We start from the raw sequence: 21,740 nt of genomic DNA on the forward strand, positions 1-21,740 counted from the left end.
TTTTGAAAAGCCACCCGCAGGTGATATTTTCAACTATCAAACTATATTTTTATGTCTTATGTGTTTGGTTTTTTCTTGATATACATACATTATAGTATATATATTATTATGTATAAATATATAAAATATATAATAAATGTACATGTTATAGATAACACACTTAGTTTTGTAAATTTGTATAAATTAAATATACTGTATGTGCCTTTTCTCTTTCGTCTCTATCATGAATCATTCCAATGCTTTTTATTTGATCTATCAGGCAAAAATTCATAGAAGTAATGTTTTTAGCTAATGTAGAACTCAAATTTTAAAAGTTGTTTTTCATTAATATAGTGGTAGTGACTTGTTTCGTCATTCTAATCATTCTCAGCTTCACGTCCTTTTTCCATGCTAGCATGGGTTGGACAGGGTATATTAATGACCCTCTTCCACTTTCTCTGTATCAAGTCTGTCTTTATAACCTCCTGCAAAGTCTTTCTCGGTCTGGTTCTGGGCTTTGCACCAGGAACTATCAAGTCTCTACACTACCTCAATTGACAAGACTCTGCTAGTCAACAAATGAAATAACTCTCTGAACTTTTTCCAAGCAGAACCTACCTGCAGGTAACACTTCTTTTACACTGCCCAACATATCACCTAAGAAACAGAAGTTCTCAACTATTTCTAACGAGCCACTGTTGTACATCATTAAAGCTGGAAATATTCCATTCTCTATAATCTCACCTTTGCAATGCTTGCATACAAACTGAGTGTCAGCACTTAACCTTCCACCAATATTACTGCTATGGTACATTGCCTTGTTCCTAGGAATGGCAGCCATTTCGAAAAGTAACATAATTTTCAGTAACCTTGATAATATATCTGACTATGCACAAAATTTTAAATCTCCAACATAAACAAACTCTGAGTAATGATAATTTCATTTTACACCTATTTCCCCTAGAATAGCACTATTAAAATGGTGCCACTATTGCTAATTTATCTAGCTATAATTTATATATTCAATTGTCAAATTTTAGTCAATTTCTAACTTTTGAACCGTATATCGTACAGACTTGCTTTAACAGCATTGGTAAAACTTCATTTTTGGGTGTGGAATAGCTACCGTGGCCATAGATCATACGTTTTTTTCTGGTACCAAACTTAGAATGCTGGCCATAATAGGGTGATATACACTATACTTTCTGTATTAGATACCTTTGTTCTTATGAATAAACAAATTTTTAATTAATTTTTTTTGGAATTTTAGCACAGACCGGCCTAAGTGGATTATTTCCAAAGGTCTAATGACTGGTTTCTTATTTAACAGAAAATATTTTCAGTGGCATGCTAAAAAATCTGATAAAGGAATGTCTCCATGGTCGTATCACATATGATCGTTTTAGATCATGTCGTCAGTTTTTCCATTATTTATATATATTTTGTATATATATTCTTTTGTAAAACAAATGCAAAATGAATTTCAAACTTTATCAAAAAAAAAATTAAGTCAGTTTTTGAAGCGAACTCTGAAGCGAATTGTTTCCCTGAAGCAATAAAAAGCTATTTTTAGACATCCGGTTCTCACTTTCATCAGCTGTCCGAAAAAATTCACAAGTTTACTTTTTAATGTTGAAATAATACAAATTGAAATAATTAGTTTTGAAATAATGGTGAAGACGGTTTCCTAGGAAGTGATTGAGTACTGGTTTTTCAAATTTATTAATGCTATAGGTGCTACATAATACAAATTTCTGTAAACTTCTTCTAACTCTTGTGTTTCATTTTGTATATTTATATAGGAAAATTATTTTATCATGGTTCATATTGAAGAAGTACACAATGATGAAGAAATTCCAGGATCAAAACAAGAAGAAGAAAACGAAATAAATAATTATGAGGAAAATAAAGAAGATTCTGGTAACGAAGACATACACACAGAAGAATCTGGATCACAGGTTGAATAGTTATATTTTTAAAAAAATTTGTTATTTGTTGACCTTGTTAAAAAAAACTGCACGATTCATGTTTTAGTTGTATACCTATGACAGAATTCAGGGGTTAATCCAGGAAATTACTGTGAGCATCGTTAATCCCTTAAATTCTCTTTCAACCTCTTCAGAAAACGAGAAACTCAATTTGTTAGTATCAAACAACTGATATTTTACAGTGAACCTACAAGATCTTGAACTGTTATCACCACATTTTTTCCCTACCCATCATTACAAGAAGTAACCCAGTTTTCATCTGTGCCCAAATTGGATGTCCCCAAAATCGGTATAACAATGTCTAAATTGACCTGTATTAGCCCCTGGCATGAAATAATTGCATTCTTTTAAAAAAAACTGTTTGGCAATTATGCTGAATACTAAATTTTTTGTGAACATGAAAGATGGCTAAAACAATGAGATGTTTTTTGATTCCTATGATCCTCTTTTCACTCTCTATCACACAGTGATGTTTATACTTTCTACAATCTCATTTTGATGGTTTTAAACAATCTATAGTGATCTTTATGCTTTCTCCGTTCTTGTTTTGATGGTTCGTGAACAAAATACAATGAGAAATATTTGCATAGGCGTTTTAAAAATGATTTGAACTGAAACAAATTTAGAATTTTTTTTAATTATTTAACCCCAGAAACGTGTATTTGATCTTTGAATTCCCCATGAACGCATATATGTATCTGAGATTAGTGTGTTTGTGTTTGTGCTCATATAACTAAAAAACTGGCATTCTTAAAAAATAATATTTATATTAACATAATCACAAGAATTTTATTTTCCGATACAATTGGTAAAATTTGAAAAGTTTGTACAGTTTGAAAAATTATTATGTGTGTAGGGTTATAAAATAGAAAGTAATAAGCACTAGCTTGACGACCGTTGAACGGCCATTTTCAAGTATATAAGTCATAATACAAGGTACGGTCTTATTGTACAATCATAAACGTATCTTAATTCCAACAAGAAATATTATTCCTTAAATTTAAAATTTTCCACTTGTGCAAAAACTGCCATAAACTTCAAATGGCCATAAATTTGCCAAAGTGAATTTTTGGATCCCAAAATTTTGGGAATTTGTTTTACACAATGAATACTATGAAATATCTGAAGATAAACAATTTTTTTTAACTATCCGGCATTGGCTCTTAAATGTGCACATGCAAATTATTTTTATTTAAGAAAAAGGTCAGGCACCTTACAAGGCTTAAAATTTACCATTTTAATTCTGCAACATTTTTGCTCAGAAATTGTCCTTAAAGATAATTTTTTAAAAAAATTGTTAAGCATTTTTTGTACTTTAGCTACACATTAAATTTAAAACAAAACGTGAACCTTAGAAAGGTGAGCTAACCTTTTTAATTTTCTCCTTATCCAAAAAAAAATTGGTTAAATGTACAAATAATTGCTAACTAGTTAAAGGGTCCATGCAACAATCCACTTTGTCAGAAGAATAGACAAACTTTCTTATAATAATACACACATACACACATGTGCGGGATGCGTGTGGGCCAGTTTTAGTGCAATTGCACAAGTCACATGGAATTCCCTGATTTTAAAGCTTTTGTACGGCATTTTTTTATTTATAGAACTACGTTTGCTACTAGCATTTTATATATATATATATTCTTTGTTGATTCTATAATAATAAAAATATATCGTACTTTTAAAGTTTGTGTGTGAAAAATAAACTATATTGTTTTTGACATGCAAAATTAGCTCATGTATTTAACAATTGATAACAATAACAATGAAAGTTTTAACCTGACCGAAAGCTCGTGCAACACATTGCGTATACATGTACAGTTACTTTCCTTGGATCTTGTTATACTACTTGCTGTATCCCTGCGACCCAATTAAACAGCATTATAATCACACCTTTAATCATAGCAATAACCCCTATCCAAGTAATCTCATTAACTTTGCTAACATGCAGGCAAGGATGTACACCATTGCGATGCAGGAAACAGGGAATTCCATGAGACGCGTGCGATCGCACGCGCACGCGCCCACACACGTGCAACAGCCATTCAGGCGTGCAATTCATCGCACGCGTTAATTACGCTCTTTACTCTCGTAAAATAAAAAAAATTAACGAAGGAATTATAAAAGTTGATTTTCTACAGCGTAGTTAATGTCGCCGTTTAAGGCTATGCTTTAAGCATTTAACTATTAAAAACTGTATTCCAAAAATCAATCGTTTTACATCGACAGCTTCAACTGTATCATTAAAAACAGTTAATAACCACTTGTGGTTAAATTAAATTTTTTTAAAAACGTTAATTAAACGCCGTGTTTTTTTCCCGTGTTTAAATTAAATGTGTTTTTTTCTGCCTGTGTGAAATTAAATGTATGTTGAACATTTTAATTTAAAATTCCTAACTGTATAAAAGAACATAACATACTTGTTTTACTTTTAAAAATCTAAAGAACAACTTTAAATTTAAAAACAACTTTAAACTATTCCAAACAAGCCGTCTCCCAAAATCTAACAAACAAAACTTGAAACCTCAATAAATAAAAAATGACTCCCATTTTTACCATTTTTATAGATAATAGATAACCCACGGAGAAAATATAACCCTGGGAACAAGGTTGGGGATAAATAGCACTACAAACAAAATGGCAGACCATTGCAGTAAGTGCAACGTGTGGCACGTGTCAGCGTCTCTTCGTCCACTGTTTAAATTTAATTATATGTTATTTACCTATTATAAATTACTTCCTACAACGAACCAAGGTGTTTTGTTAATATATTTAGCACATTTACACCACTTAACACTCACGGGACTGATAAGAGTGAAATAAACCAGGAAAAAAATCGAAAAAACGCACGCGCAAATTTTCTAAAATAGATTTACGCGTGCGATGTGTAGCACGCGTGTTGTTTTCTTCGTGGAATTCCCTGAGGAAATATGTATGACGTGTTATCTATCCCCCATGGAATTTTCTGTCATCAAATTATTTATGGTAAATTTCCTGTAAAATTAGAAAAATATTCCTAGAAAGTCTTGGATTCTCAAATATTTTTTTCCTGTGTTAACCCTGCATCAATGCACTAGATTTATGTCTATGCGGTAGAAGATTTGAAGTGTACTACATATTTCTTAGAACAATTATGTAACAACACGTGGATATTTAAAATAAAATTGCACAATGGAAAAAATTGTGATTTATTTTATTATATTTCAACTAGTTAAAATTTTCACCTGATCAGGGGCAGCTTATCTCATTTATTAACAGCCATATTCTGTCAGTTGTGCTGACAAATTCCTTGGACAAATTCTCATGGATTTTCGACTGGCTCACAACAAATTTTAATGCATATTTATATATAAAGGATGCTTGAATAATTGCATGACAAATTTATTATTTTGTAATCGACTAATAAGTTTGTTTTATAATATTGACATATTTTTTTATTAAATTTTTATTAAATGTAATTGGCATACTTTCATTCTCCACTGATGATGTAACACCAAAAAAAATTTGTGGAAAAAATAAATATTTACAGTATTTATAAGATGTCCTCTTTATTTGACTATAACTTTTTTATTTAGATGTCTGATTCCATTGAGGATGAAATCGATTTCAGCAAACCAACTCCCAAGAATTTGCTACTAGAAAAAATAAAAAAATTTAAGCCAATGAGAGTGAAGCCTCGCAAAACTGTATCTTTTGATGAATGTGGCAGCTGTGAAGAAAGTGATGATAGTGGTGAAGACATGTTGAGAGAAGAAGTATCTGTTGACGAGAAGAAAAAGAAAAAAAAGGGTAAGGAGGAGAACCTGACCAGTAAGAGAGCTGTGGCTTTGTTTATGATATTCCCAATGTTAGTTACGGGTGCCGTGATGGTTTATGAAATGCTTGGCCGTTTTAAGTTTGAGAAATCAGCAATGCAGTTTACAGCCTGTATCGGTGGAGCTTTAATTGCGTTGTTCTTTATGTCAAAAGTTGAATCATTGCGTTCTGCAGTTAAGTTTGTATTATGTTTTGCATGGGTTATTTTCCTTATACCAACATATCAAGTTTATAGTTGTTCTCCTATACCCTTGAAAAATGACATGTTGGGAACATGGTTTAGTTTAAAGACGGATACTGGAAAGTTCCTTGAAAGCTCCTATATCACATGTGAGTGTTTTCGTTCTTTAAAATTTCACACGCCATACAAACTGTCAATGATGGCCCCAAAAATCGAATTAAAAGCTGATATATCTGCACTGATTAATTTAAACATGGACAAGGAAATACCTGATGATGACGCATCTCAAAGCTTGAGTTACTTCTTGCTTGTTTCAAAGAGAAGTGTAAAAAAGAAGTTCCATAAATTGTATTTCCTATTGGAAGCTGCTCCTAAGTTAGCCGATACACTAAAGAGATCGATAACATTGACAACAGCAGAAAAAGACAAGTACTTGTTGCGTTTAACTGGAACAGTATCAGATATTGAGGACTCTCTGCAACCAATGAAAAATGAGCTAGAGAGTATGACTTACCTAATTCGACCAATAAAATTTAAAGTTCATTCAGTGCAATATGTTGATCGTTATGTTAAGTTAAAATCTGTTAACGATGAAAGCCTGTACTAATTTTTTAGTAGTTTAACATACATGCTTAATTTTATTAATGTTTATAAACATATAAAAATATCAGTGTTTTTAGGTGTTGTTTTGTTTTTTTATCAACTACTTATAGATAAATATTACGATTTCAAGTGCTTACTCTACGAATCTCTGAACTCTCTTTACATGCTTTATATATATAGTAAAATAATTTTATGTTGTTGTGCGTAGACTAGCTGTATTATGCACATTTCATGTATTATGTCCGGGTTTAATTAGAAATATAAAGTCAGCTCGCAAAAATTTGCAATGTTTAATATTCATTTTGATATTTTGATATTTTGATGCAACCACATAAGAAAATGCGAAAGGCAATTGTTTTTTTTACCTAGCCTACATTTGTGGAAGTTCACAGCAGGCCAGTTGACACAGTTTGTTTCAACAGTTTAAAATAAGGAGACAAGTATGCCTGTTACAATCATTAAGATGATGCAGTATATTGGAAATATGACTGGAAACCCAGGCCTATCAATAAGGGAAGAGTGGTAGCTTTTGCTCCTGCAAAGAATCACCCAATTCTGAGAAATGAGAAACTAGCTGAGCCATTATTTCCTTCTCCAATTCTGAAAAAAAATTGTCTGGCTAAGCAATATCAATTCATCTCACATAAAAATCAATGTTATCCTTTTTATTATTTTCAGTAAAAAATAACCAAAATATATTATGAAAAAGACATTAATTTAGACTGGGCGAGCAATCTGAATGACTAGAATAAGTTCATAAACATATATTTTATTACAAAATCTTTTTTATCTTTTTTGTCAATGATAAAATAGATAAAAAATATAAACAAGATTTTGTATTAAAATATGCGTTTAATTGCTCGCCCAGTCTAAATTAATGTAACCTTTGGGGAGCGATCATTGCTTTGGTTTTATTTTCTTATTGATAGGCTTGGAATTTAGGTTGCTTATTGAACAACAGACAGTGCTGTCTAAAGCCCACTTCTGCTTATCCTTATTTCATGTATCCCTAGCATTTCTATAAAACTGCACAGAGACAAAATATGTCAGGCCTGGAAATTTGGCGGAAACAATCGTTTTGTTTCTGCGACGTTTCCACAAATTAATAAAAACGGTAACGATAAATTGTTTCCCCTGGTCAATATTTTAAATTATAATAATTTTATATTATAATATATATATGTTTATAATATAATGTTTTACTACTATGGAGTAGGTCTTTTCACTAAATAGGGCGATTATGAAATGCTTCTCCACTTATTTATCGGTTTAAAGCTAATCGTTACCGTTGTTAACGTATCGTTTCCACAAGGTCTACTTTGCGGAAACGGAAAAAACGTTTTGATCGTTTTCGTCAGCTTCGAATCACGGTAACGATGGATCGTTTCCCTACACTCCACAAATTTCCAGGCCTGTATGTGTACTAATATAAGATACTATTTTTTAAAAAATAACAAAAATTGTTTCCAATAATAATAATTTGCATACTATAGTATTTAAATAATAATAAATATAAAAAATATATACAGGAAGTTAGTATGCCATCATCAAAAAGAAAATTAAAAGAGGAGGATGAAAAGAAGAAGTATAAATCGCATCGTAAAAAAGAACATCACAAAAGAGAACACAAGAGTAGTCACCAGGTAATCTCTTATAATGAAGTGAAAGTGAAATGTTAAATTTTATGACATTACGGCGAAACGTCAATAACACTACTTTAACGTCAATATCCTATATTAAATTAATGAAGCCATTACAGTGCACTTTAAATTTTGAGGCCAAATATAACTTGAAAACAAGGTCGTGACGTCAATGATTTTTCACCATGTGGGTAACTAGGGACCACCTAGAACCAATTTGGGTAACTTTCCCAAACCTGGGTCCTCAAATCCACTTCGGAATGGACAACCAGTCCATTCTGAAATGGATTTGAGGACTCAGGTGACGTCATCAAAAACCTTAAAACCCCAATATCTCTGCAAACATTTGTCAAAAGTACATGATCCTATACATTTTCTTGATCAGAAATCCAAGATCTCTGCGACAAAGGCAATAAATTTAAAAGAAAAATATTTTGTACTTTTTTTAGGGACTTTGCTGATGCCAACAAAAACCTTTATATTTTCTTAACCATTCGTCAGTACCATAGGATATCCAATACATTATCTTCATTAAAGTTTCAACCTCTACACATTACAATTAAAGAATAAGCTAAATTTTACAAATTTTTTTGATTTTTACTGCTGATGTCAGCAAAACATCTAAAACAACCTATTTTTCCATTGTTTTTTTACCTAAAGTGGGTTTTTCCATGGGCCTTATTGACTAGTTAGTATGAATATTTTTATCTATATGAGTATTTACAAAAAATAGAGAAAACTGGTGAAAGCTTCTAGTCAAATATCTAGTCAAATATCATCTTGTTTTGAGTTTTTATACTTTTTTTTGAAAAGGAATAGTTTCTTTTTAGGTATAAATTTCTTAAGCATGCAAAGTACAAAAATTCTTTTATTGTGAGTGATAAAAATGTGATTTTATGCATCTATTTCTTGGTGTCTTTTCTCTGGAGTATGAATAAAGTTTCTTAATGTTGCAGATTTCTCACCTAGAATTTTATTTAGCCATTCTTTACTATTTGTTTTTTGTACACTTTTGTCAAAATGCGTGTTCTTGAAGGTGTGCAAATTATCTTTTAATTCAGCCTTTCTAACGCCAAGATATTAAAGCAGCTAAAACAAAATACTTATAAAATACAGTCTTTGAAAACAAAGAAAATGTCTGCATGCTATATATCAAATTCCGTACGGCAAACATCTTACATTTGCGTCCGCAATAATCCAGGTGTGAAGTGTTTACATCAAGGTCCGGATATTTCCATGTGAAATAATACTATAAAACGAATGTTTCATCTCCTTTGCATCGGCCAATGATAAGAGAAGGATCTCTCGAAACGTCGTCGAACGTAAATCCTCAGGTCCACAACATGATAAAAAATCATATCAAGATAGAAAATCCTAACTGGACTGAAAAGTCAAAATATTTTCAGAATGTTCTTCATTTGTAGGAAATAAAATCAAAAAATGATCCGCTCGAAAAAAAAGTGGACAAGCCTTTCAGACTTGGTCAGTTGAATAGTTCAGTCATCACAGCAAAGAGAATCACTGTAAGTTTTGTTGTTTTGTACCTCCCTGTTAAATCTAACCCTTTTTCTAAGATTAGTGATATTTGCTGCTTTTTAAATTAGAAAAAAATGTTAGATTAAATGTAGTGTTAGAAACTAAACACACTTTTCTTTAAAAAATTTATCCGCAAACTTTTAAAATTTCCTTTTGGGCAACTTTTTTCTTCCAAGTTGTCTAAAATGAATTCCATGCTGGAAATTTTTACCGTTTATGCTGATCCAACCACATATAACTAGTCACCAAAGTAATACTGTCAGACTGTTGAAAAAAACATACATTGGTTTTCAACAGTTATTGAATTTCTACAGGTTGGAGTTAAAGGTATCTTTGGAAATGCAAAGACATCGTCTTCTGTATATCGAGGTAAAAAAGATATATAAAGCAGAAGATGTAATTAAAAGGGCAATGTTAATGTTTTTTTTAAATTTTCAACTAGATCTTCAAGACAGGATTGAGAAAAAAAAGGTGAATAATTTTGTACCTGAAAGTGTCCAATCACTCTAATAGATAAATTAACCAATTTCCCATCTCCTCATCATAAATACAATACAAATTAGTAAATACAAAGTGAAATTTTGAGAGTTATGATGCCTTTCTAAATTTATACGAAGCTTTGGTATAAATATAACAAAGCTTCGTAGCACATGCAATCAAGCTTTTACATTTTAAAATGAACACCAAGTGTTTCTAAGCAAAGTTGTGCATATTTTTAAAAATTGATTGTAAGCGCATTATAAGACAGTATCTAATTTTTTTAATTGATGATGTGTGACAAGCAAACACATATGCTTTTATGTTAGAATATGCATACTAGTTTCATGTAAGCAGGAAGAACATTAAACACTGTGCAATAGAATTTTGTAAATTCCTTTTAAAATTTTTTTGTTATTGGGAATAATGTACCTTTGTTTAAACAATCCATATTTTGTCTTTTTAGTATTCTAAAGCTGTTGCTTCCGAAATCGAGCTTAGCTTATCAAGAATTGTACCCAGTAGAAGTCATGACAGACATACGGACAAATCAAACAGCTGTCTGCGAACGTTTTACAACTCTAGTTTTCACACACCAGGTACGTGGTTGTTGCAAACTTGAAAAAAAGAATTTCACAATTCAACTCTGAATTTTTAAGAAACAATTTATCATGGCTCTTGATATTCCCTACTATGTGTTGAACTATGAAATTAGAGTTGAATAAATCACAGTGATTTAGGCTGAATTACCATGTCATGTTATGGATTAAAATGAATGCGTATATAATGCATGCACGGAAGACATTTTGACCATTCAACATTGTATAATTTCAAAATTATCACTACCAAAATTACCAAAACATCAACACCAACTTTAAAAACAACTTTGCTTTTTGAACATTCGGCTGGGTGAAAATATTATCAAAAAAGACCCAGTCGCGGATACAATTTTTAAGTTATAATAAAACAGTAGAAAGTTCCAAGTTTGGTAAGTTAATGTTTGTAAAAAATATCAACTTTTTACCTTTGATTTCCTACTAACTTAATCTCTTAAAGTATAATTTCCAAATATTTCAATTTATATATAATTTGCCGTTCCAGAAAAAAAATATTTTTAAAAGATGGCCTGTATTGGTATATTCTTGTTTAATTCTATTTAATCCAATTCAAGTCAATAAAATCCGAAAAAAATTCATTTCTTTCTCACGTAAATATAAATTTAAGCATAATTTTTCTTTAGTTCATGTGGCTCATATGCAACAATTTGTTGGCGTCTTTTCTTTTAAATACTGGTTAATACTGTGAGTTAAAATGTTTTAGATCCTGAACGCTAAGCGAAAAAGTAGATTTAAGCTTTGTAATCTCTTGTATGACTCAGTCAATATTTAAACTTACTACGTTCTGCACTGTTAGCAAACACTAGTGTTAGGTTACAAGCCAGTCTAGGTCAATTTCTCCAAAAAATTCTCCACTTAACTTAGCCTGAGTTAGAAAATTAGATCATCAAAACTAACATAATGGAAACTTTTACATCAGAAAAACATCTGTAGGTTAAAAATTCAGTACTTGTAGAACACTAGCGTTATTTTAGTATGTTTTTTACTTAAACTAGTTGATGGCCCGTGGAAAATCCACGGGTTTGCCCGTTTTTTTTTAAACCACATAGCGTGCGTCTCACTACTTTCGGTACCATTTTGCGTGACAGACGGACAGACGTATACGGGTATTATAATATAGATTTTATTTCTCTGTTATTCCTAACTCGAAGCAACATTGCTAACACAAATATACCTGAAATTTATGTCATTGAGTTGTGTAGGTCTTTTCTTTAACTTCATACTTATTTTTTCTTCTTTTCTTTGTTTTGTAGTGTCTGGCGTGGTGTGCTCACATCTCCTACACTATTGTTTTATCTGCACAGTAATGTAAATTTAATTTATTTTTTTCTTTTAGGTGATACATCCACTCCAATTAATAAAGATATACACAAAAGTCGAAGGTGAGTTCTATTACAAGATGGGTGATTGAGGAAACTTGTCATAGCTGTTGTTTTTATTTTTAATCGCAACAGATTTGTGATCCTGATGTTTCATCTGAAAATTGCAGTGTAAGGCAATTTAATTAGAGACACTTTCAAGAATTAGCAAAGTTTGGTGTTTTTTTAGTCGCAGAAGCTTGTCTCTTTATAATTAGAAACCAGATATTTGGGACACCTTATTCTATACAAAACGATTGTTTTTCTTGAAATCAGGATTTGTGAGTTATAATATTTCTGTTTTCTCTCACATTGTATCTCACATTTGTATTTAAATAAACTTGACTGTCAGTGTTTTCTTAAAACAATAAAGATGTTTTACAAAATCTTAAAAATAGAGAAAACCTTTGGCAAAATTTATATGGTGCCTTAAAGAAATCAATGCTATGTAAGTCAATAGATTACAGAATTACAGTTTACAAAACCTTGAGAATTGTACGAAATGTGGAAAAAAAATTCTAGTAGTTTTGTAAAAGAGATCTCATTTGTAGTAGAGGGGCCATTTTTTACCAGGTCTATTAAACCTTTTAACTTTAGTTTTTTTTTTTTTTTTGAATTTATTAGTTATAATGTGTAACTCATCAAGTTTAAAAGGAATAGTGATATGTTTGTTTTAGTATCGGAAGTTTTGTAGCAAGATCAGTTAGTAGCAGTAGTTTAATTTCTCCTGTTAAAAAGACACCACAACCACTACAGGTTGGTGATAAATTGGTGATAGAACTTGTAAAAGTTGTAATATTCTGCAGGGTATAGTTATGTGAGGTAGTGTAAATTTCCTAACATAAGGTTATCAAAAAAAACATTATTTTACTGATAAAGCATTTAACACAAGAATAATAGAATTTGCAACTGTTGTTTTGTTGTTGTTCAGTTGAATTTAACTGAGAAATGTTGGTAGCACTGATTTTCGTAAAATTCTCATTTAGCGAACTTATGTTATGTGAGATATTTAAGCATAATATACACAAATATGTCAACCATAAATAATTTAGTCTATAAAATTTGAATTGCTTGTGGGGATAAAAACCTGCTTACTGAACAATTTTGTGATGGCCTTATTTTTTTTGAGAAAACGTATTCTCAATGTCCACCGTTTGAATTTAATTTCATTGGCGTGTATGTGAATTCTGCTTGCTATTACACCACTAATATCCATTTAGAAAGAAGGTGTGTAGGAATAACTTTCTAAAGTCTAGGATTGTTTTTTAGGACAACATTTAGCCATTGCATCTTTTAAAATAAAATTTCAAAAAATTTTCCATGAATTTCCAAATAGAAAAATTTTTAAAGTCACAACGTTTTGGCCCTATTGGATCAGTATTTTAGAATTCATAATAAAAGAAGTGGATTGGTGATGGAATACATCCCCACCCCTCTCCCCAGCGGGGTTAAACTGTAATGGGTTATTTTGTTATATATATTGTATCTCTTTCCTTTTGCAGACACAATATGTTCAGATTGCGGATAGTATACGAAGTGCAATACCACGTTTGAAACTGTTTAATGATAAAGGTATGTTTTTATGACACTTCCTCAAAAGAGGTTAAAGTTGATGATGCTACTCAAACTTTTTCTATAACCCATTTTGTGTGAACACGAACCTGGACCAAAGACCTGCATTCAACTACATTCAAGTACAAGTACTTATGCTAAAGTGAAAGAATAGGAATGAAAATGATGAAGTATCAGATTTTTGAAATTTATCATATGCAAACTTCTGTGTTTCTATAAATTCTGATTTAAAGTGAGACTTCTGTCTTGCAACTGGAGATGCATGCTGGAAAATTTTAATGTATGAATGGCGTATAAAATGCCGAACAAAGTAAATGATAATGTTTTTTTGTCCATCAAGCAATTACAAGCAACCGAAAAATCTTGTCTTGCTTGTAATTTTGTTTGAAATTTGAAAGATTTATGTGCATTTTAATTTTAAATTATGAAAGTGAAATTGGAGAATATGTTTCTTTGTGTGATTGCTCTCTGGAAGGTTTAGCTTTACACTTGCTGAGTTATCTGGTACCACCAGGTAACCAATACAGGAAAAGGGCAAAACCATATAATTTTTGATGAGTTGGTTATTTTACTACTGAATGTTCTGTTTTGTATTCTTCAATTTTCATTTGCGTCCTTTTTATGTTTTTTAACGTCCACAATATTATGTTGTGAGGGCGTCAGATACGCCTATGCTATTTTTTTTGGATTTGCAAAGTTACAACAGCTCTAAGGTGTATATTTTTAAATTTAAGGATTATAGATGTACGGTTTTTAAAAATAATCCTATTTTGACGTCAAACAACCGTACTAACTTTGAAAGGACATATTGTTCATTTCGGCACCCAATTATAGCTGTGCATAAACATGAAAATGACGCTGCTATCTTTGTCACATAAACATATATGTTACAGGGGCAGGACACCCCCCAACTTTGAACTCAGACCCCAAACTTAATAAATAGAAAAATACACATCTCACAGTAGCATTACTCTGCGGGAGGTCTTAAGTAAAGCTGCTGCGCAACTCTTTTGAACACACACAATGTCTCGCTACTGCAGTTACCATTATGCGTCTCAGACAGACGAAATATGGCTATTATTAAAGAGATAAAGATAACTGAATGTGCTACTGTCACAGCCTTGACACTTAGTAAGTTGTAGTTTATAACAGAACTTTGATATATTTCTTTGTTTCTTAGACTATCTAAAAGATGTTAAGTATGAACTAAAGAAAATTCATTTAAAGAAATGGTACGTTTACATCGATTATCATTGGTCATATTTTAGGCTTGGTGAAAAAGAGAACTACCACCCAGTTATATTTTTATCTATCAATTTTTCTGTTTTAGTTCATTAACAGTGATTCCTAAATTTAAGAAGGAAGAATTCTCACAACCCACGGTGTGTTCTGAAACAAGAAAGAAAACGCCAGACAGTAAAGTTAGTTCACAAGCTTCTGAGAAGCCAGCGACTGGTGTTAGTTCCCAAGCTTCTGACCATCCAGAAACAGATACAATGTTTACCAAAGTATGATATTTTATTCAGTTTGAATTGAAAACAACGCATATAGTAGTTACCTGTATTTGAGCTATATGTCTGAATTATGTAACTTTGTTAACCGTCTGGATTTTGCAACCGGGCAATACGGGTTTTTAGGCATTCTGATTCGCTTAGCGCTCTTAACGACGGGCCGATATGGAGCGGTATTGCCCGTCGTCAAGAAATATGGTTTTAAGAAGTTTGAAGGAGCATTGGAAATGATTATATATCTAACTCCTACAATACATTTACAGACAAAAACATTTTCATAGGATAGAAACAATAACAATGTCAAGTTTACCAGTTAAAATAACCAGATACAGCAACATTCTGTCTGTAATGCTTCCTTAACATGGTTAGTTAACTAAATGAGATAACTAAAACAATACATAGTTAGTTTTCTGTTTGTAACCTGTATGTGACCTGTATTTCTGAATTATCTAACCGATGTTTTGAAGATGATCAGGGAATTTTCAAATCATACAAATCTGAGATAAGTAAAGTCAATCGTATCGAGATTCTCATTATTATTAATTTGAAAACTTTTGTTTAAAAAATGATTAAACAAACAAACATTTCAGATTTTTTTTTTCTTATAAAAAACAAATTGTTTAAAAACTTTTCTTGTTTTTCATACCTTAGGGAAAATACCTTGGCACAATTCGCGGTACTAAAATCGCCTTAAAATTTTAAGCGCGGTTATTTTCACGGAGATAAACTTTTGCGCATATACGAGTTTCATACATTTCGCGATTCCCTATTATTTGCGTTTTTACAATTTTAAAAGTGAAATAAGCTGCCAAATTATTAGCCATTTAGAGATTTCCCCCTACTCACACCTTAAAGTTCGAACCACGTGTTGTCGGCATACGGCAAATGCTGAGGTGATTTGTAAAAACACATGTTCACGTCGACAAATTTTGCTGATGCGTATTTTTTCTTCGCAATTTATAGAATCCTTCAATTGCCTTTCATAAATATATAGAAAGTATAGATAGAAAAGTGGTAGAATGTATTTCTTACATGCAAGAATTAATAAAGATCATAAAGTGGTTGCTGAGCATTTTGATTATTTACCCTAAATAGAATTAAAGTAGTTTAAATGTGAACAAGCTGGCTTGAAAAAGAAAAGCTCCAATTTGAAAGGCAATTTGCCGAAGCAGACACTAAAATAAAAGTTCATGTCACCGTTTTTGCCGACGTAAAATTGTTGATTGTCTAAGCGCATCATAAAAAAAATTCACATTAACATTTCTTGCTGAAATAAAATGTGTAAATGCCGGCGCGAAACAGTATAATGGGGGTCTTAAAGAAATTTGAATTAGAAAGGCTACCATGAAAATTTCCATTTCATCAAACATCCCAAAAGACTTGATGAAAAGGCGGCAGCGTATTCTCCTTTTTTTCATGTTAAATTTATGTTCGTTGATAAATATATACAATGCAGATTTGCCGGCAAATATTAACTTTAATTTACAAAATATGATATCGATGAAAAAAGACATAACACCAGGAAGGATACAAAAATATTAAATGTTGACATGACGTAAAATAATTTCACCCTAAGTTAATGAGAATAAATCAAACACTGTTCCAAATATCCGAGATAGCGTTTCCGAATATCCGAGATAGCGTTTGATAATTCTATATTATTTACAGAATGTTCAGTGTTTAATGTTCTGGAACCTCGTACGTACAATAGAGTTTGCTCGTGCAGCTTTTATGTCCTTCTTTTTTGCTATCATTTCAGAAAGACGTTTGTAAAATCGCAGACTTTTTTTAACCAATTGCACCCACCATTCGTCGCGAATACTATTGGTGTGAACGATCCGTTTTCTACAATTATAACTCATTTGTTTTAACTTCTTTTGTTTTCTTTTGTTTTCATCTTCATTTATTTTAAAAATAAGTAACGGTAAGATGTCTTTGGGGATTCCATCCGAACGGCTGGCTATTCCTCCTCTCCAACTCTATGTTACATGACCATTATTGACCTTCCATCCCTTATATCTTCGAGCTTTTAGGTCAAAAACCCGCACATCGTTGTCTATAGGTGCCCAAAAGTCAGTACACTGATATCAAGTTACGTTTAATTGCGTCATGAATCACAGAACTCTTCATTCACTTAAGATGATTTGCGAGATGTATAAGTTTGGGAATGGAAGGTTACACGAAGCTGAGAAAAAATATATTTGTGCGTTCTTTATTGAATGGTACAGTTCGAGAGCAACTACTAAAAGACTAACATAAAAAAACAGATTATTTACTTAGTGAAAATAAGCAACAACAAAATTTTTTTTTCCCTTATAGTATATTCATGAGAAGATCTTGACTGGCTTCGAAAAGTTTTTTTCAATTACTGTAGTGTTTTGTGTTTTTGTTGTTGTTGTTGTTGTTGTTTTTAATAATGTTTACGACGGTGTTTTTTAAGGTCGTATTGAAACGATTTTCACAGTCTCTTGGCACGAAACAGAACCTATCTCATAGGCGAAACAAAAGGACTCCGCTCTGATAGAAATGGTGAAATGATTTCAATTCCATGCTATAATGTTTGAAAACATATAGATGAATAAAATGGCGGTCTTAAAAGTTAAACAAAAATGGGGACTTTAAAGGATGAGGATTCTATATTATAATATCCGTATACGTCTGTCCGTCCGTCTGTCTGTCACGCAAAATGGTAGTTTAGCTGCGCAGGTAGCGAGACGCACGCAATGCAGTATAAAAAAGACGGGCGAACCCGTGGAGTTTTCCACGGGCCAACGACTAGTATAATTATAAAGGAGGATACCATTTCTTGTTAAATGTTAAGGAAAGATATCTTCTGCAATTGAAAGAAAGATCTCGACAAGATGTCCACTCTGTTAAGAATGTCAGAAATTGAGGGAATACCCAGATGAAAAAAATAATGTAAAATACTTTTTACTTCCAAAATTGCCGCTAACATTTCGCCTTTCGTTTAGGAAACTGAACCATTATTAAAGAAACAGAAACCTAACCATGTTACAACGTAAGTCACTTCTTTTATTTACTCTAATGACGCCATTGTCCTAGAAATCTCTGTGGACATGGAGACAAAACATGTGATAAAGAGAACATAAGGATCCAAAACAAAATAATTTTTCATGTTTGAGAGTAACACTTGACTCTGTGGTGGTTTTAGGTATTAACGTTGTTTGCACCAGGTTGCTTTTTTATCTCTATGTAGTATTTTTGATAAGCAGCTGTCTCCGTGATATTTTAGCGCGACTTTACTGTGTATTAAGGGAATTGACTGTCGCGAGAATAGTCGTAATATTTCTCAAAAACAAAACACTGATAACACTAGTTGTTAACCCCGGCAAAATTTATTTACTCTGAGTGGATGCGGAATGAGTGCGCAGATATTTTACGGCTATTATTAAGAGATCGATAGCCAGTGGATTAATTCACCCTTTATATTTCGTGTATCCGTACCACGGTACAAAATCGTGCAAAAAACTGGTATTAATGTGAGAATTTTTTTTCTCAATTTAAACCTTTTATAAAGTAAAACAGATGAAAAAGTTATTTTTAAATCGTTTTTCAAATGAGAAAAAAAATCCAGCTTTTGCGAGAATTAATTTTCGTGAATTTCCTGATTAGCAAGTTCAAAAATAAGGATAATAGAAAGAAAAGTTTCCTGTAACAAGCCGATGTTTTGCATTTCAGCACTTCTTCACCGCCATTTTCGTTTCATCCATTTCAAACTATTTCCACGTCACCAAAACACGACTTTGTGTTACATGATATACAACTTGATGAAAAACCAGCCCAAAATGTAAACATGCCAACAGACGAAAAGGTATATCCCTTTGTATATCCCTTGCTTTAAACAATTCAGGTCGGCTGGTTATTTAAATTAAGGAATTTCAGGTACTAAAAACTCCTTTTCTAGTGAAAAGTCTTGACCTTTGAGTGTTTTCTTCCTTCGTTGCTAACCTTTATTCCGGTAATGTTTTTTTAGCCTCCCGAAGAATGTAGAAACACGATAGAAACAAGTCCTTTCTCACATACAGAACGTCACGTGATTTCACACATTTCGAATGTCTTCAATCAGAAACACGACATTTCGCATCTAAATAGACCGACTAGACATTGTAACAGGCCAGAGTTGGGAGACTTTCCACATCCATCTGTGCTTGATAATGATTATTTTACTAAATTCTCTCAACCCAACATTCAAACTATCTTAAGCCAGCCAATTAACACGCTTCGTTGTAATCGCAGACGTTCGAATCGAACGCTCGAATGTAACAATGATGAAATAATAAAATCTGACTTTTTGGATTACATCGACAGTATACCTATCCATGCGTTGGAAAATGAGCTCTTAGGTGGAGAGTCAAGACGGAGGAGTGGTACGTTTTCACAAGATTCGAATATTGTTTCCCTCGAGTTGGTAAAACCAACGATGAAGAGCCCGTCCCCTCCGAAATTATACCGAATGAATATGTATTAATTTAATGATTTTTATTTTTGAATTTTGTGTATCAATAATGTTAATATTTTGGAATTGTTTTGTTTTTATGTACAACCATGTTCCCAAGATTTTTTGCCTTTTTGACATCGAAGCGGCGGCAAAATTATCGTCAAGTAAGCGCTAGCGGTGTCGCATAGGCAACAAACCGTAGGGACGAGGATGGTTTTATGTGGTACTTTTTCGTTTAAAATGCAGAAGAACGGATTTTTAAAAAATTCAGAATGATATTCCCAAACTTAGTTGGGCAAAGCTAGCATAACGCATTTGCAATTCTTTTATTCCGTTTATTACCACGTGTTTATCTCGTAGGATTATTCTCAACCTAGGATAGCATGCAACTCACTACTCGCGAACTTTAACTCCAAATTCTTTTTTTCCACGAATATTTATCTTATAGGGTAAAATTTTAGCGGATTAATAATGTCGGAAATTTGAAAGCTTGCACTACGAACCTTTGTTAGGTAGAAAAAAAGGGGCGAAAAAAGTGAAATTAATACGCATGTATGTATGTATGTATATATTTTGTCAGAATAAGTTTTTTTTTACAGTTCGTTTTTACAATCAAATCATGAATGGAGCAAGTAGAAGACATATTTTGTCTTATCATCAAGCCCCATATAGTTCAGACAGGTTAAAGAGAGTAGGTTAAAATTAACGTAAAGAAAAAATATTTACAATACCTCTGGAGTTGTAAAAATTACAAAAATGTGATACTAAAAATATCGCGAATAATCTAAATCATTAAATAACAAGAAATGTTTAAGGTTTTCTTAAAATGCGCCAACAAGCAAATAGATTTTTTGTCTTCATCTAAGATTGTGTTCCGTAATAATGGCCCCCGATAAGATATTGAGTCAACTAGTCATAGTAAGGTCTTTGGAATGTTAAAATTGTTTATTGAATATCTTGTGTCATATCTGTGTTTTATTTCTAGAAACTGATTTGTGAAAGCCTTGGGTGCAATGCCATACTTGATTTTATACATAAACAACAAAACCTGGCGTATGTTCAGTTTATAGATACTCAAGGCCCTTATTTCTCTCAATAATGGTTCTGCTGTAGGATAGACAGAACCAATAAACACTTCTTTTTATAATCAATTGATGTTTTTACTTCGCCCCAATACATTGTTGTGTAGCTACTTAGGGAAAACAATTTTTTTGTAGTTATTGTGTATCGGGGCAAATTTATATGGGGAGAATTGTTTATTTCCAAAGTATTTTCAAATGTTTTTATATTAAATTCTTAAGTTAAGGTTGCAAGCAATTGTACTCACGACTTGAATTCGCACCATAGAAATTGTGTTTTACTTGACTAATTATATGCCAAGCAAATTGTTTAATTTTCGACTATTTTTTCATGCAAATTGTTTACACCTTTCCTGAATGAGTTTTCTTTAATAAACCGCTGCTATTGCTCAACTTTTTCAAACAAAAATGATTTTTAAAATTCTCACCTGAAACTTTATAAAATGTGATATCTTCAGATTGGTACAACAAACAAACAATTTGTGCTAATTAACCTCTTTTTGAAACCGAGGCTAAATAGTACAATTAGAAAATTGGGAAGACTGACTGTAACACGAATACCAACATGAAAACAGCATTTTCACATGTCGGATTAAGTTAAATACACACAACAATTCAATGATGTTGAATATGATCTTAAGTCGAAACATCAAAATTATAAGAAATTCGGGAAACGTGTACTGTTTCAATTTTTGGTACGAAATTTGGCATTGTTTATAAAAAAACGATCAGCCACTCGTATTAAGGTCCCTTAAACATCAAAAATGCGTTAAATTCGACACTAATGGCGACGACACTGCCGACAACGACGTTGACAACACATAGTAACCACTTTGGATGTAGATATAACAGAGAACCTCGCATCTTAAGTCTGCGACGAACATTGGGCGAATGAAGTTACAAGTTCGAAATGTCTAATCTAAC

The 21,740-nt window shown here is 32.0% G+C and overlaps 2 protein-coding genes across 2 annotated transcripts; both read left to right on the forward strand.

The window, feature by feature from the left end:
- Window positions 1-1,140: 1,140 nt before the first annotated feature.
- LOC130628807 (uncharacterized) lies at window positions 1,141-8,215 on the forward strand. The gene is made up of 2 exons (XM_057441818.1): window positions 1,141-1,937; window positions 5,543-8,215. The coding sequence occupies exons 1-2, from the start codon at window positions 1,797-1,799 to the stop codon at window positions 6,569-6,571; spliced, it is 1,170 nt and encodes a 389-aa protein (XP_057297801.1). The 5' UTR covers window positions 1,141-1,796; the 3' UTR covers window positions 6,572-8,215.
- A 5,403-nt stretch (window positions 8,216-13,618) lies between these two features.
- On the forward strand, window positions 13,619-19,915 carry LOC130628808 (uncharacterized). The gene is made up of 6 exons (XM_057441819.1): window positions 13,619-13,767; window positions 14,948-14,999; window positions 15,098-15,275; window positions 18,251-18,297; window positions 18,978-19,110; window positions 19,273-19,915. Exons 3-6 carry the CDS (start codon window positions 15,264-15,266, stop codon window positions 19,765-19,767), a joined length of 687 nt encoding a protein of 228 aa, XP_057297802.1. The 5' UTR covers window positions 13,619-13,767; window positions 14,948-14,999; window positions 15,098-15,263; the 3' UTR covers window positions 19,768-19,915.
- Window positions 19,916-21,740: the final 1,825 nt, after the last annotated feature.

Source organism: Hydractinia symbiolongicarpus, chromosome 15 (assembly GCF_029227915.1).
Source record: "Hydractinia symbiolongicarpus strain clone_291-10 chromosome 15, HSymV2.1, whole genome shotgun sequence".
NCBI lineage: Eukaryota > Metazoa > Cnidaria > Hydrozoa > Anthoathecata > Hydractiniidae > Hydractinia > Hydractinia symbiolongicarpus.